General features: G+C 49.2%; 2 protein-coding genes across 4 annotated transcripts; one reads left to right on the top strand and one right to left on the bottom strand.

Annotated features, from left to right (window-relative positions):
- Positions 1–46: 46 nt before the first annotated feature.
- PMEL (premelanosome protein) lies at positions 47–8530 on the bottom strand. Its single transcript, XM_054507013.2, has 11 exons — positions 7721–8530; positions 5419–5529; positions 5125–5271; positions 4069–4203; positions 3543–3704; positions 2565–3263; positions 1703–1819; positions 1383–1467; positions 1068–1273; positions 872–983; positions 47–294 (listed from the first exon to the last, which is right to left on the bottom strand). Exons 1-11 carry the CDS (start codon positions 7794–7796, stop codon positions 150–152), a joined length of 1995 nt encoding a protein of 664 aa, XP_054362988.1. The 5' UTR covers positions 7797–8530; the 3' UTR covers positions 47–149.
- A 28-nt stretch (positions 8531–8558) lies between these two features.
- CDK2 (cyclin dependent kinase 2) lies at positions 8559–13580 on the top strand. 3 transcript variants are annotated; one of them, XM_045873235.3, is made up of 8 exons: positions 8573–8904; positions 9617–9694; positions 9798–9918; positions 10604–10774; positions 11249–11350; positions 12035–12178; positions 12482–12685; positions 12967–13580. In XM_045873235.3, exons 1-8 carry the CDS (start codon positions 8789–8791, stop codon positions 13069–13071), a joined length of 1041 nt encoding a protein of 346 aa, XP_045729191.1. In that variant the 5' UTR covers positions 8573–8788; the 3' UTR covers positions 13072–13580. The 3 variants fall into 3 exon arrangements, with proteins under 3 accessions (XP_045729192.1, XP_045729191.1, XP_064447193.1); XM_045873236.3 differs by lacking the exon at positions 12035–12178 and having other exon boundaries at positions 8559–8904; XM_064591123.1 differs by lacking the exons at positions 11249–11350; positions 12035–12178.
- Positions 13581–14303: the final 723 nt, after the last annotated feature.

Here is a 14303-nt window from a genome sequence, read left to right as displayed (position 1 = left end):
CAGATGCTCCCAACAGCAAGAAAAAAAAAAAAAAACAGCACCAGGTTCTGAGGATTTATTTCAGGTAATGGTAGTCTCCAAGGGAAGACTGGAGGAAAGATAAGCATTGCTGTCCACGCTGGGCAAATCACAGCATCACATGAGATTACTCAGACCTGCTGCTGCCCACTGAGGAGGGGCCTGTTCTCACCAATGGGGCAAGAGCGGAAGACCCGGGGCAGACGCAGCCACTGGGTGCTACCACGTGGCAGCTGGGGAAGGGGGAGGGCTGAGCCCTGCTTCAGAAGTCTTCGCCTGAAATTGGGAGAAGGAGGGAGAAACTGATTAGCAATGGACAAGGGAAGCCTATCTGTGCTTCTCCAAAAAAGGAGGCCCCAGGTTTACTTGACCGTGATCCTAGCTCCCTCCCCTTCTCACCAACAAGATTCATCTTGTCTTGTTTTTATGGTAACCTCTGTCCATTTCCCTCTTACCCTACAAGCTTCTCTGCTTTGAGGACCTTGGCACTCCAGGCCAGAGCATCTGCCCTTCTCACAGGTAGAGGACTCAGGTCACCCAATTTCCTCCACTCTTGATGTTATTATAAACAACAGTCATCAGTATCATCATTTATTGTACTCCCGCTTTAGAACTGGGTGCCCATAGGGCGGATATTAGTTTTCCTACTTATCAGAGGCTCAGGGACGTTAAGCTACTTTCCCAAGGTCCCCCCAGCAAGACTGCAGCCCAGGTCTGTTTAACTTCCAAGTCTGGGTTCTTTCCTGGATACCATGCTTCTTCAAAAGAAGTGGTGGTTCCTTCTCCTCTTGAGGAAGAACGAGTAGCGGTCATAAGGGATAAGGGGGTGTGAACTAGATGGTGGGGCTCTCACCTGTATACCAGCGATACAAGCACCATAGCCATCAACACCAGCAAGAGGCCCACGAACAGGGGAGCCTGTCCAAGGCCTGCTTCTTGACCTGTGAGCAGAATCCCAGGCACAGCTTCGGTTAGTGTCTGCTCCCTGCCAGATGGCCTCTGCCTATTGCCCCCACCCCCTTCACCCTAACTCTTGTCCAAGTACCTACCAGGCATTACAAGCTGGGTGCTGACCATTGCCAGACTGTTGGCATCAGCCAAAGACACATTGAGGCAGTAGGTCCCTGAGCCACCCTTCAGGACTTGGTGCAAAACCAGCTGGCAGGCTGGGCTGGGTGGCACAGGCTGACATAGCCGCTGGGCAGGGGGCTGGCACCCTGCTGATGAGATGTCCATGCAGGCTTCCTTGGGCAGCCTGCAAGAGGTGTCAGCTTAGGTCGGGGCGACTGGGAAGGAACAGTAGACACCAGAGGGCAGTGCAACAGTCAACCCAAGAGTTCCCAGGAAACCAGTGGGACACTCACCCTCCTTGACAAGACACCGTCAGCTCGAATGCATCCCCTTCGCTGGATGGCACAGCCTGCAGGATCTCAGCACTCTCAATACCCCCTGCAGAGTTGCAAGAGTTTACGTCTGGGATGCCTCTACCAGGCCTCTCCAAAGGCCCACAGAGAGGAAAACCCTAGGGCTGCTTCCCCAATCCCATCCGTGCCTTCAAAATAAAAACCCTGGGATTTGGGTGTTCTTGTCCCGGTGAGTAACTCCTTCCAAGGTATGCTTCCACTGGCCAGCCTTAGGCAGGACACACCTCCCTCCACCAGCCCCCAAAGCAGTCAAGACTCACGGACAATGTCCAGGGTGAGAGAAAAGGAGCCATATCGATACAGAACACAATCCAGGGGGGTTTGTCGCTTTGCCAGGATTAAGGTAGCTACGCCATCCAGCAGGGGGTTCTGGGAACCTGGCAGGAGAGGATCGAAGAGGCTGTCAAGAGACAAATGACTCACTGGAAGTAGAGGCCACACAGGCATTTTTCCAGGTAGAGTCAGACCTGGTGGATCCAAGCTTGGAATCAGACAAGACCTGGAAAACCTCATTTTATAGATAAGGAAACTAGAGCCCAGAAGGAAGAATGAGCACCCCAGAGTCACACAGTTAGGAGTAGAGTTGGAGTTTTAAGAAATCCCAAGTGTTTATCACCCCCCACACCGTGCTGGGTCCTGGGCTAGACATGACACAAGTTAACTCATCCCTGTGCCACCATGTCATGCCTACCTTTTCAGTGTTCCTACCACAATTTCAGGTTGACCTGCTTTGGGATAGGAATCCAGGGGTGCGAAATGGTGCCAGAATCTGAGGCAGAATATTATGCATTTATACTTGCACAGAAAATGAGATACAAATATTATGTAAATGACCACGTGCTGTTCCCTGGCCTTCTCCTTAGGGAATAGCTCTCCTCAGAGGCAGAGAAGCAACAAGCTCTCGCTCCATGGCCTAGGGAAAGACCCTGGTTTCCTGAACTGCAGATCTATTCCATGTTATTAAGGGGGACTTGAGGGCTTAAAACTAGTGGGAGCTCTGACGGGACTCCATTGCTAAGCAAAGGAGTGGGTAACATCTGGGGCCTAGGTAAGGCTTTTAGCTCTTCAGAGTAGTGACAGAGGCCCCACCTCAATGAACCTCATTCACACTGGCCCTCTTACCTGCTATACCTTCTGTAGGCACGAATGGGTTGGCATCTGGACCCTCAGGCTCAGGTGTGGGTACCTTTCCAGTTGTGGGCTCCACCGACTCTTCAGTTGTTACCTGGGCAGCTGTGGTTCCAGAGGGCTCTGCGGTTGAGCCTTCAGGTGTTGTACCTATGGTCTCTGCGAGTGTGGTACCTGTGACATCTGAGGTCGGTACCTGCTCAGTTGTAGTACCTATGACCTCTGTAGTGGGCATCTGTACAAGCGTAGTGATCTCCGTGGTTGGCATCTGCACAGCTGTGGTTCCAGAGGGCTCTGCAGTTGGCACCTGACCACGTGTCGTACTTACAACTTCTGCAGTAGGCTCTTGCCCAGCTGTGGTGCCGGGGGCCTCTGCGGTTGGCACGTGCCCATCTGTGGTGACTGGAACTGGGGAGGAGCCACAGGAAGGGAGAGGAATGGCAGCCTGCAGCACCACCTGGGCAGTGATTGGGCCAGACTCTAGGTAAGTGTGAGTGACCACAAGTGCCCGAGAGATCAGGGTCCCAGTATGGTCTCCAAAGTCCCAGGTGTAGGAGAGGTCAGCCCCAGACAAATAGCCGCTGGGGTCATGGAGCCGGAGGGCAAAGGTCAGAGGATGATTTCTCAGGAAGTGCTTGTTCCCTCCATCCAAGGCCTGCAGCTGGGACACACTCACGGAGAAGGGCACCTGGTCTGGGATCGGAGCCAGAAAAGGTGAGAACCAGACCTGGGCCACAGCTTTTTTCACAGCCACACCCTCCGACTCCAGCTGACTGGCCCTTCACTGGCTCCAAGCCCCACATTCTTCTGCCCATGTCTTCCTGGCTCTGCCCCTTTAAGGTTACACACCATTTCCCCTTTCCCCATTCCTTTTTCCCCTTTCCCCTCTCCCCTTTCCAGTCAGGCCAAGCCTCCCCATCTTCTACCGCCCTGCACCCTTGTGACTGGCTTTGCCCCTTCCTAAATCCTTACCAGTAATGGTGAAGGCTGAGCAGGAGTGAGCAAGGGGCACGTAGCTCTGGGACTCCCGGCGGTGGTAGACAGTCACTTCCATGGTATGTGTGCCCAGCATTGCCTTGCCTGTTACAATGCTCAGCCCCGACACTGGGCCCCCCAGAACTTGCCAGTATTGGCCTGCGGTTTTTGAAAAGAAAAGCAGGGGTGGGGGAGGTACTGATCAAAGGGAACTGAGGGGAAGGATTAGAGACAGGGCACCAGAGAAGGAAGGTCCAGTAATGTACTGAGTATGGTTATTTCAGAGAGTCTTTGGAAGGTGGTCCTGTGGGGGTCAGGAAAGGAATCCTGATAAGGGGATCCATGGGATAGGACAATAATTGGGGAAGGGCCCCCAGAAACAACTATAGTAGAGAGAGTTGGAGGGGGCTGGGTGCTATCGAAGAGGAAAGATCCATGGGGGCAATGAAGATTAAGGAAACTCACAGAGCAAAATGAAAGGGGATCAGGTAGGAAGAGGTAAATCCAAGAGTGGATGACTCACCCCAGGTCTTCCAGACATAAACAAAGCTTCTTGTATGAGACCAAGGGCCAGATGGGCAGGCCCTCCCATCAGGGAAGATGCAGGCATCATCAGGTACCTGGGGATACACTGGCTGTCCTCCCCACACCTGGCTCCCTGAAAGGTAGATACAGTCACCCTCAAAACCTGGCATTCCTTTCTATACACCAAAACCCCTACCATGGCTGCCAGAGAGGGGCTGTGGGAACACTCCTTAGCTACATAGGACATTCCCTTTGTTATCACCCATTTGGGGTGGTAGCGGAAAGGATGGAAACTGGAATTATAGATTAATATGTACTTAATGACAGACAGAGGAAAGAGATTGGAAGGTCATACAGCAACATGTTTAGAGTGGTTTGCTCTAGCTGGTGGGATAAAAACAGTAAGAGTATCAGCTGACACTTACTGAGCCTCACCTTAGCCTAGGGCAGGCATTATGCTAACTTCTTTATATATTATCGCATTTTAATCCTTACAACAACATTCAAGGTAGTCAGCCCATTGTACAGTTAAGGGAATGGAAGGACAGAACAGTTAAGTTACTTGCCCAGGGTAACATATTATTTACAAATTTAAATCCATGTCTGTCTAAACTCTAGGTCCACTGGGTCCCCAATTTTGCATACTGTATTTTTTTTTTTGCTTTATCTGTGTTTTTAAAATTTTTTCTACAATGAATATTATAGAATATGTATACAATTTGTTTTTTTTTTAAAAAGTAGGGGCACTAAAAAAAAAAAAAGGGTGGCTCAGTCCCTAAGCATCTGCCTTTGGCTCAGGTCATGATCTCAGGGTCCTAGGATCGAGCCCCACATCGGGCTCCCTGCTCCGCAGGAAGCCTGCTTCTCCTTCTCCCACTCCCCCTGCTTGTGTTCCCTCTCTCGCTCTCTCTGTCAAATAAATAAATAAAATATTTAAAAAACAAACAAACAAATAAATAAAAAGTAGAGGGGAAGGGGGCACTCCTTGAGCTCACTGGGGACACCAGGGAATCTGAGCCCTTGGAATAAACGCCTGGAGTAGAGAGGTACTCACCATTGACGATGGTGTTGTTGGCCCAGACGACCTGCCCATCTGGCAGCACCTTTTGGCTTTTGGGGAAGTGCAGGGCAATAGAGAAGGAGGCATTTGCCCCAACCAGCGTAGGCCCATCATTACTGACCTTCAAGGACACTTGGCCACCTGGGAAGGACCAGCTGCGTTAGCCGGGACTCCACGGTTTTTCTTCCCCTTATACCTTTCCCCTTCCTATCTTTCCAAGCTACATTCAGCCCAGATCTTGCTCCTCTCCGCACCCCATGCCCTCCCTGGAAATTGCCAAGTTCCCACCTCTCCAGCAGTCAGGCTCCTGGATTTCTGTCCACTCTGGATACAGCTGCCTGTTCCAAGTTTTAGTTGTGCGCTGCCTTGGGACACCACGCCAGTCCTGGTGTCTGGGTCCTAAAAAGAAGGTACCATGAAGGCCCTACGATCACCCCTCAATCTCTTGTCAGGGGATAGCCCTGTTCCATGTCACCCCACTCACTCTCACATTCAAAGTACATTTTAATTTACTGAATAGCCACCATGTACCAGGCACTGTGCTAGGTACAAAGGACTTAAGAAATTAATAGGACATGGCCCTGAAAGGATTCAAGACATGTCCATAAATTACAATAATTCAAGGTACTGTTTAATATGAGCCATAACAGACATGCACAAAGTGCAACAAAATGACTAAAGAGATTAGTTCCACTCTGGCGGATTGGGAAAGACCACTGGAATGAGGAGTTGGTCTGTGGGATAGAGCACTCTGGGCAGAAGGACCAGCATGAGCGGAGGCATGGAGGCATGGTAGCATGAGGTGTGATAGGAACTACCAGTGTGGTGGATACACACTGTAAGAGATGAGGCCAAGAAGACAAGTGAAGGCTCTGAGTGCCAAGCAAAGGAGTTTGGCCTTTATTCTGTAGGCAAGGCCACGGCAGGAGATTGTGTTTGTTTCATTGAGATATAATTCATATACCATAAAATTCACCCTTCAGAAGCTTTTTGAATATGACCAGATCTGGGTTTTAGAAGGATCACTATGGCAAGCAATGTAGCGGATGGATCAGAGGCAGGCAGAGGTTGGGAGTGGGGACCAAGCAGACAAAATTATTTTAACTGACCAAGAGAGAGGTCTGAGAAAAAGGGATATGATGGATCTACATATACGCCTCACCCAGGGACAACAATTATCAACATTTTGCCACATTTGCTTTATCTATCCTTTGTTGTTGTTGTTTGTTTGTTGGCTAAAGTATTTAGAAGCAAATCCCAGACGTCTTGTTATTTTAACCATACAATTTCAATACATATCCATAAAAAATATGAACATTTTCTTGAATAAGCACAATGTCATTTCACACTGGACAAAATTATCAAACCCAATTCATATAAAATTTCATAAATATCTAAAAATGTCTTCTTGGGGTGCCTGAGTGGCTCAGTCGGTTGAGAGTCTGCCTTGGGCTCAGGTCGTGATCTCAGGGTCCTGGGATCGAGCCCCGCATCGGGTTCCCTGCTCGGCGGGAAGCCTGCTTCTCCCTCTCCCACTCCCCCCTGCTTGTGTTCCCTCCCTCACAGTCTCTCTCTCTGTCAATTAAATAAATAAATAAAATCTTTAAAAAAAAATGTCTTCTTATGATTTAAAAAATCAGTATCCAAAAAGTAAGCACAATCTTTTAAGAGGCTCAGGTGGACAGGCATGAACAGAATGTTTCCAGAATACATTAAGGAAATAGTAAAAGAAAAAGACTTGAAACTGCAGCATAAACGAGGGGAAGTCAGATCAACGAGAACTTCCTAGAAATCTGTGAGACCAGGGATCCAGAGAGAGAAAGGGGAGACTGGGACATGATATCTGTAATTTTAGCACAGGAGAAACTATCTTCACTCCTGTAATGTGTACTGGAAACCTAGCTGAGTCTGCTGGGGGTGGGGGTGGGGATCTAGAATCATCTCATTGAGCATCCCACCACTAGAGCAAGAGAATCATAAGATACCCCATTCTTTCTTCACTCCCAACCCTCCCTCCTCAAAGCAGCACGGGACATTCCAGACCCTCTCACCATCCCCACCCCCACCCCTTGCTCCTGTCACGAGGCCCCAATCCCCCAGAGCCCTTTCATGTGATGCTCAGCTGAGACCCCTCTGCCTGTCTCTTCCAGCCCCAGAACAAAAGCCTGAGCTGTGTTCACCCATCCCCATCCCAAAGAGGGGAGATGGTACCTCCTTTCCTTTTCTATCCAATACCACATTCTCTTACTCCTCACTTAATATACCCTATCCCAAGTGCCTGAGTCATTCCCTAAGTCTTCCACTTATTTCCCCTTTGAAGCCCCTTCTCCAGCTCATTGCCCAGGGAGCCTCGGAGTTAGGGCCACAAAGACCCACTATTCTTTTGCCCTTCCAAGCAGATGGAATTATTTTCAAGCTCAGTCCCAAATCTCCACATAGGGAGGGAGCTCAGATGCCCATGTCCTCGCTAAATCAAATGGGTGAGAGAAGCCTGAAATATTGCCAGTATCTCCCATGAGGAAGGGAAAAACCAGAGCAGGTGTGCAACCCCAAATTCACACTTGTTCATGTCCACACACCCGACGCTCACCTTCTGTGGTCCCCACAGCCAGAAGAGCACCCATCACAGCCACATGGAGAAGGCATTTTCTCAGCACCAGATTCATCTTGTTCTTTCTTCCAGCAACCAAAGGCGCTGGGGGGGCTAGGAGAAGCCCCTATATAGGAGAGGGGTGCTCATTTGCATAGCCCTTCCTCCTTTCCCTCTAGGAGAGGCTTGGGAGGGGCAGGAGGACCGGAGAAAGGCAGACTGACAAGGGATCCTGGTCCCTGGACATCTCGCTACTCAATGACAGTTTCTGGTTTCACTGGGTCACTCCCTTCTTGACTAGGAAATAATTGATTGAAGGTCAGCTACATAACGTGTACCCGACACATATAATTCATCATAGGCTAGTCAATCAGTCTGTTTTTTGAGTCAAACCAGGAAACCTCTCAAAGAGACAGAGGCCCTGCTTCCCAGAACAGAGAGATAGTATAGGATGGGCAGAGGCGGGACGAACATCTTCAAGGCCCAAAAAACCCATACAATGAGATTCCTAGCTTCCTGCTTTTCAAGAGAGACTCTCTGGGCCAGGTGGAATTTCAGGGCGAGACACATTTTCCCTAGGGTTGGTGAAACGGCGAATTAGAGATCAGGAAATCCCTACAGATTCAGGACACAGGTAAGAAACTCGACTTCAAATCCAGGTACTTGGAAAAAGACATTTAGCTTCCCCACCGAGACAGAAACTTGTGTTAAGGACCCTCGGAACTAAACTTGCGAGAGGTGGGGTCATTTGCGGCAGCTAGGGGCGCTGGGCTCGCCCCTCCGCTCTGACGTTGACCAATAGGAAGGGCTGGGGGCGGGGCTAGGGAAACGCGGGAAGGAGGGGCGGGGCCTCTGGTGGCGGTAGGGAACTGGAGGGGAGGCGGCAACATTGTTTCAAGTTGGACAAACTGACAAGAGCGAGAGATACACTCCGTTCCATCCCGACCTGGGGCCGCAGAGCTGGGCCCTGTTTCCCCCTCCTCCACCCCGCGAGAGCCGGGGCCCGCCTTTTGCAGGGTTCCCAGGCCCTCGCTCCAGGGCCGGGCTGACCCGACTCGCTAGCGCTTCATGGAGAACTTCCAAAAAGTGGAAAAGATCGGAGAGGGCACGTACGGAGTTGTGTACAAAGCCAAAAACAAGGTGACGGGAGAAGTGGTGGCGCTTAAAAAAATCCGCCTGGACACGTGAGTGGCCTCTGTACCCGGGACTCCTCTAACTCGGGAGCTCCTTGAGTGCCCCCCCCGCCCCCACCCCAACAGACGGGTAGCCGTCCAAGGACCGGAAGGTAGCAGGGAGGGACTTCTGAAGTGGAGAGGTGGGTTGGAGGACCGTGAAGGGTTTCCCTGTGGAGAGTATAGGGCACTGTAGAATCTATGGGAAACTTCCTCCCCAAAGCCGAGTGATGCCCCCAAATCTTCAGTCAGGAAGAGGAAGGAGGCCTCTGAGATGGGGTCCAGGACTCCCTGTGGAGTTGGGTTTTGTGGGAACCGGTGAAGAGCACCTTTCTGAATGAAGAACCCTCCTCACTGCCCCAACCCCACCCTCATCTTAGAATTCTCTACCTCTTTCAAAAGAATGGCAGTTGAACCTCACTGGCCCCTCTAGGGAGGCTGGGTGCTGCTACTCCTATTTTTTCCCGGTTACCTTCTCTCTTCTTCACCTCCACCAGAAGGCTTTACTTACCTACCCCTGGGAAGAGAAGAAATAATGACCTTAATGTATTCAAAAACCACTCCCTGTCCACCCATGAATTAACTCCTACAGCACCCTTTCTCTTTTCTCACTTTCCTAGGGGAAGCTGGGGTGGTGTCTCATTGGGAGGAAAAGAATGACGGGCTGGGGGAAAAGGAGTATTTGTAACCACATTCCTATCTCTGCTCTCTCAACCTCTCCAAGTGAGACGGAGGGTGTACCCAGTACTGCTATAAGAGAGATCTCTCTGCTTAAGGAGCTTAACCACCCTAACATTGTCAAGTAAGTATGTATCTGGGAGGTGCTCTGACAGTAAAGGAGGATATGTTCTGTGTAGCCTGGGTATTACTCTTCCTCACCTCCATTCCTGGACCTCCCTTCCCAGGCTGCTGGATGTCATCCACACAGAAAACAAACTCTACCTGGTTTTTGAGTTTCTGCATCAGGATCTGAAGAAATTTATGGATGCCTCTGCTTTGACTGGCATTCCTCTTCCCCTCATCAAGGTAATCCTTCTCAACAACTCCTCCCCAACATGGGCAAGTTTTGGGGGGATTGAAGGCAGGCAATTCAGACTGAGTGATGATCTGTGATCTTGGCTTCCTTCCCAGCCCTCATCCCCCTACACACACACACACACACACACACACACACACACACACACACCTTTGTTTTGTGGCTCTTTCACTGCTCATTATGCTTATTAACCCCTGGGCTGGGCAGGAGAATCAAAGAAGTTGAAACTCTAGTGAGTCAACTTTGTAGCTCCGGTGGAAAGTCAGATGAAACTCAGATAAATGGGACTTGGGGGCACTTGGTAGATTCCTCCAAGAAGCCCTTCCACCTGTTTGGTAGGAGAAATAGCCAGTGAGTCTCTGTTGTCTGTTTTAGGGCTGGGTTCTTTACTCCCCGAGCTACTTTCAATCTACCAACAAACGTTTATTCAGTGCACATTTATTGAGCACCTTCAACGTGCTAGGCACAGGATATGGAAAAGAAGTGCAAAACTGAATAAGACCTAGTTCTTGTCTTCACTGGAAGGGCCTCTCACTCCAATGGGATATACAGCTTATAAACATGTAATTATAATCTAATATAGTAAAAGGCTTTAGTTGAGCCTTGCAGTCAGAGAGTAGACCCTAATAGCTCACTGTGGTAGAGAAACAAAGTCCTCTCTCTTTCCTTTGTCAGAGCTATCTATTCCAGCTGCTTCAGGGCCTAGCCTTCTGCCATTCTCATCGGGTTCTGCACCGAGACCTCAAACCTCAGAATCTGCTTATCAACGCAGAGGGGGCCATCAAGCTAGCAGACTTTGGACTAGCCAGAGCCTTTGGAGTCCCTGTTCGTACTTACACCCATGAGGTGAGACCCTCTCTGCATTTCTTCTCTGAAGTTCCTGGGAGGTGTTAACAAGGACATTCACAAAATTACTAAACCTATCTGGTCAGCAGTTTCTCTCTCACTAGATGGAAAGTATGTCTGGCTACCCCAAGAGGTTTTAGAGTATGCACCAAGTTCACATTGTGGGGCTAACTGGGCTTTGATAGATACCAAGCCAGGAGAGCTGGATGGCACACCATTAAAATTATGACCACTTGTCTCAAGTTTTCCAGGAAGACTGCAAATTGCGGGTTCAGAAAATATGGTCCTCAGAGTCACGGGCGAGGCTAACTGTCTAAGAAGTTTACTGAGGGGAAGTCAGAAAGATGGGAAAGATGAAGGGAGAGAAGCTGCTTGTTAACAGGCTGAGAGTAAGCAGAGTAACACTGAGGAGCTGAGATGTGGGAATCACCATGCCCCATGCACCACCCCTCCCCTTCCTGCTCTTGTCCCCAGGTGGTGACCCTGTGGTACCGAGCACCTGAAATCCTTCTGGGCTGCAAGTACTATTCCACAGCTGTAGATATCTGGAGCCTGGGCTGCATCTTTGCTGAAATGGTACGGAGGCAAGCCCGAGTTCCACCCAGCTCACTCCTCCCCACATTCAAGAACAACACAACTGTTTCTTTGCCTAGACCCATGGTCCTTCTATTATCATAGGGTTTTTTTCTCTAGAGTAGCATCAAGGAAGGTAGGGGGGAAAGGATAGGACTGTTGTCCCTGATGCCAATCACAATGTTAGTATAGCCTCAATGGCCTTAGCACTCAAAACACATTTCTTACCCCTGAATTGAGCTAAATCATTTCTGCAGCTGTTTTAGCTTTAGTTTGCATATATTTGGGAGAATGAGTACCTGATATTCAGTGCCTCCTTCATTTGGCCTGTAGACCTAATTGTAGGGTTCCAGGAATATGGTGAAACCAACTGTATTCACCTTATCCATCCATATCTTTTATTTCAACTACAGACTTAAATCATGTCCCCCTCAACTTCTGGCTTTTCAGAATGAAGGATCCCTGAGGCCCAGCCTTTTATGGGAGCTCTCATCCCCTTTAATGTAACAGTGGAGTGGGCTGCATTTTCAAATCAAATCCGCAATTTGTTTTATAGTCCTTTATCTGGGTTGTGACTGGGGGCTTAGAAACCATTAGCCTGTATATAAAATGTGCATTTATCCCCCAGTACATTACCTTACAATTGCCCATATTCCTCTCTCAATTCATCAAAAAATATTTGTTAAGCACCTAGTGTGTACCCAGCACCATGCTAGGTGCTGTGGGGAACACAGAAGAAATGGAAGACACAGTCTCTGCCCGCTGTGCTCCTATCTAGAAGTGGCTGCATCACAAGGAGGGGGGATGACCGCAGTGTCTACCCCACACCCCGTGAGTGGCTTGGGATCCCTTTGCTACATGTCAGTGGCACCCCAGACATTCACCCCCTCCCAGCCCCACCCAGCCTTGGGGATCTGCAAAGGCATGGTTGGGGGAAGGAAGGAGGGGGCGAGGAGACAGATGAAGGGACTTCATTGTCTCAAGCTCTGTGTGACTGACCCCATGAAAGGCCCTGGGGAGGGAGTCATGGGGCCCTGCTGACCTTCCACTGCCTGTGGGAACCTCCATTGCACAGGGAGCAGCTTTGACTGACATCAGTGCGGGTCTTGGCCTTTTCTCTTTCCCCATTTTCAGGTGACCCGCCGGGCCCTATTCCCTGGAGATTCTGAAATTGACCAACTTTTCCGGATCTTTCGGACTCTGGGGACCCCAGATGAAGTGGTTTGGCCAGGAGTTACTTCTATGCCTGATTATAAGCCGAGTTTCCCCAAGTGGGCCCGGCAAGATTTTAGCAAAGTTGTTCCTCCCTTGGATGAAGATGGACGGAGCTTGCTATCGGTGAGAGTTGGGGATGGGCACCCATTTCCTCTTTTACTTCCCCAGGGCAGGTTTTTTTCCAGGATGAAGGAAGGATGAGACCCTGGAATTTGGGTCTTGGCATTTCCCTAGCCCCTGCTTCTCTCTCTCCCTGTTGGCATACCCATTCAAATATAGGGAGGAGGGAATTGGGAACTCTGCCTTGGGTAAAAGGAATTCTGGTTTCCTGATTTCTTGGAACACCTGCTGCCCATTTAGTCCACTGTCACATCACTGAAGTCAGCATACATCTCTCCCTCCAGCAAATGCTGCACTATGACCCCAACAAGCGGATTTCAGCAAAGGCAGCTCTGGCTCACCCTTTCTTCCAGGATGTGACCAAGCCAGTACCACACCTTCGACTCTGATGTCTTCCCCCAGCCCCTACCCCAAGTCTCATCCTCTCCTCCAGCAGGGGCCTGATTTGGCTTGGCCCTGGGCTATTTGCCCTCTGATCTTGTCTGGCTGCCTTAACACCCACCTCCCCTTCTTAGCCAGCCAACTCTGGGGATATAAGGGGTGGAGGGGAGAAATAGGTGAAAATGAAAGGAAGCTTCAGTATTAGATGCACTTAAGTCCCTCCACCACCCTCTCCTCCTCCTCTTAGTCATTGCTGAGGAGGGCTGGTATTTAAAAAAAAAAAAAAAAAAGACTGACTCTTTCTCCCTACCCCACCCCCATAGGGTTTGCCATCCCAATCTCTGAAAGCCCTGAAATTATTTCCTGTGTTTGGGATGACAGACACCCCAAGCCTTCTGCGGCCACTGTGTTTGTAAGGCCAACTGATAGCAGAGGACCTAAGTTGGAACTTTTGAAAACCAAGCAAAACAAAAACATAGGGAGGAGCCTGTTTTAAAGAATTAGGTTAAAAAATAGACCAACCAATTTATACACTAGTTTTAGTGTTTCATCTCACCTAACAGTGTAGGAGACTCAAGACTCCCAGTCTCTGCAGTCCTTATGGGACTGCAGTAGAAATGATTGCCCCTAGAACCCCCTTTCTGTCCCTCCTATGGGCAAGAGGTGTCTGGGAAGCTCTAGGACAGGAACTGTGCTTCACTGTGGCCTTATGAGGCAAGGAAAAGTTGTTTGAATGTTTCTCTTCTTAAGATTCTTAGTTCTTCATGTCCCAGGTCCCATCTTCCTCTAAAGGCCACCCCATAGGAGTGGAAGTTAGGGTTTAGACATCATTTTGAGAATGCTGACACTTTTTTAGGGCTGTGACTGAGTGAGGGCATTGGGAAAATTTTTTTCTTTAAAAGAAGGATGAACAGTTATATTTATATTTCATTCAGGTTATAGTAGTTTTTTAAGTGGGAATGGGTGGATTTGTTGCCATGCGCACCTTGGGATTTTGTAATGCGAATGTTTAAAAAAAGAGTATTTTTTTCTTTTTATGATTTTGTCTCTCTTCTCCCACCTCTTGTCTTCAAGTGTTCTTGCTATTAACATTATTTGTAATTTAGTTTGTAATTCATTAAAAACAAAAGTTCCTAGTTTTATAGTTCATCTCTTTCCTTTACTTACATATTTACTGAAAGAATGATGTGAGAGAGAGAATATGAATGTGTGTATGTGATAGTTGGTTTCAGAGCGCCCC

This window comes from Mirounga angustirostris, unplaced genomic scaffold (assembly GCF_029215605.1).
Source record: "Mirounga angustirostris isolate CCGP_5_RB_7025 unplaced genomic scaffold, mMirAng1.0.hap1 SCAF_5, whole genome shotgun sequence".
NCBI classification, from domain to species: domain Eukaryota; kingdom Metazoa; phylum Chordata; class Mammalia; order Carnivora; family Phocidae; genus Mirounga; species Mirounga angustirostris.
Note: the sequence above shows the minus strand (reverse complement) of the source record. Positions and strands in the feature narration are given on the sequence as shown.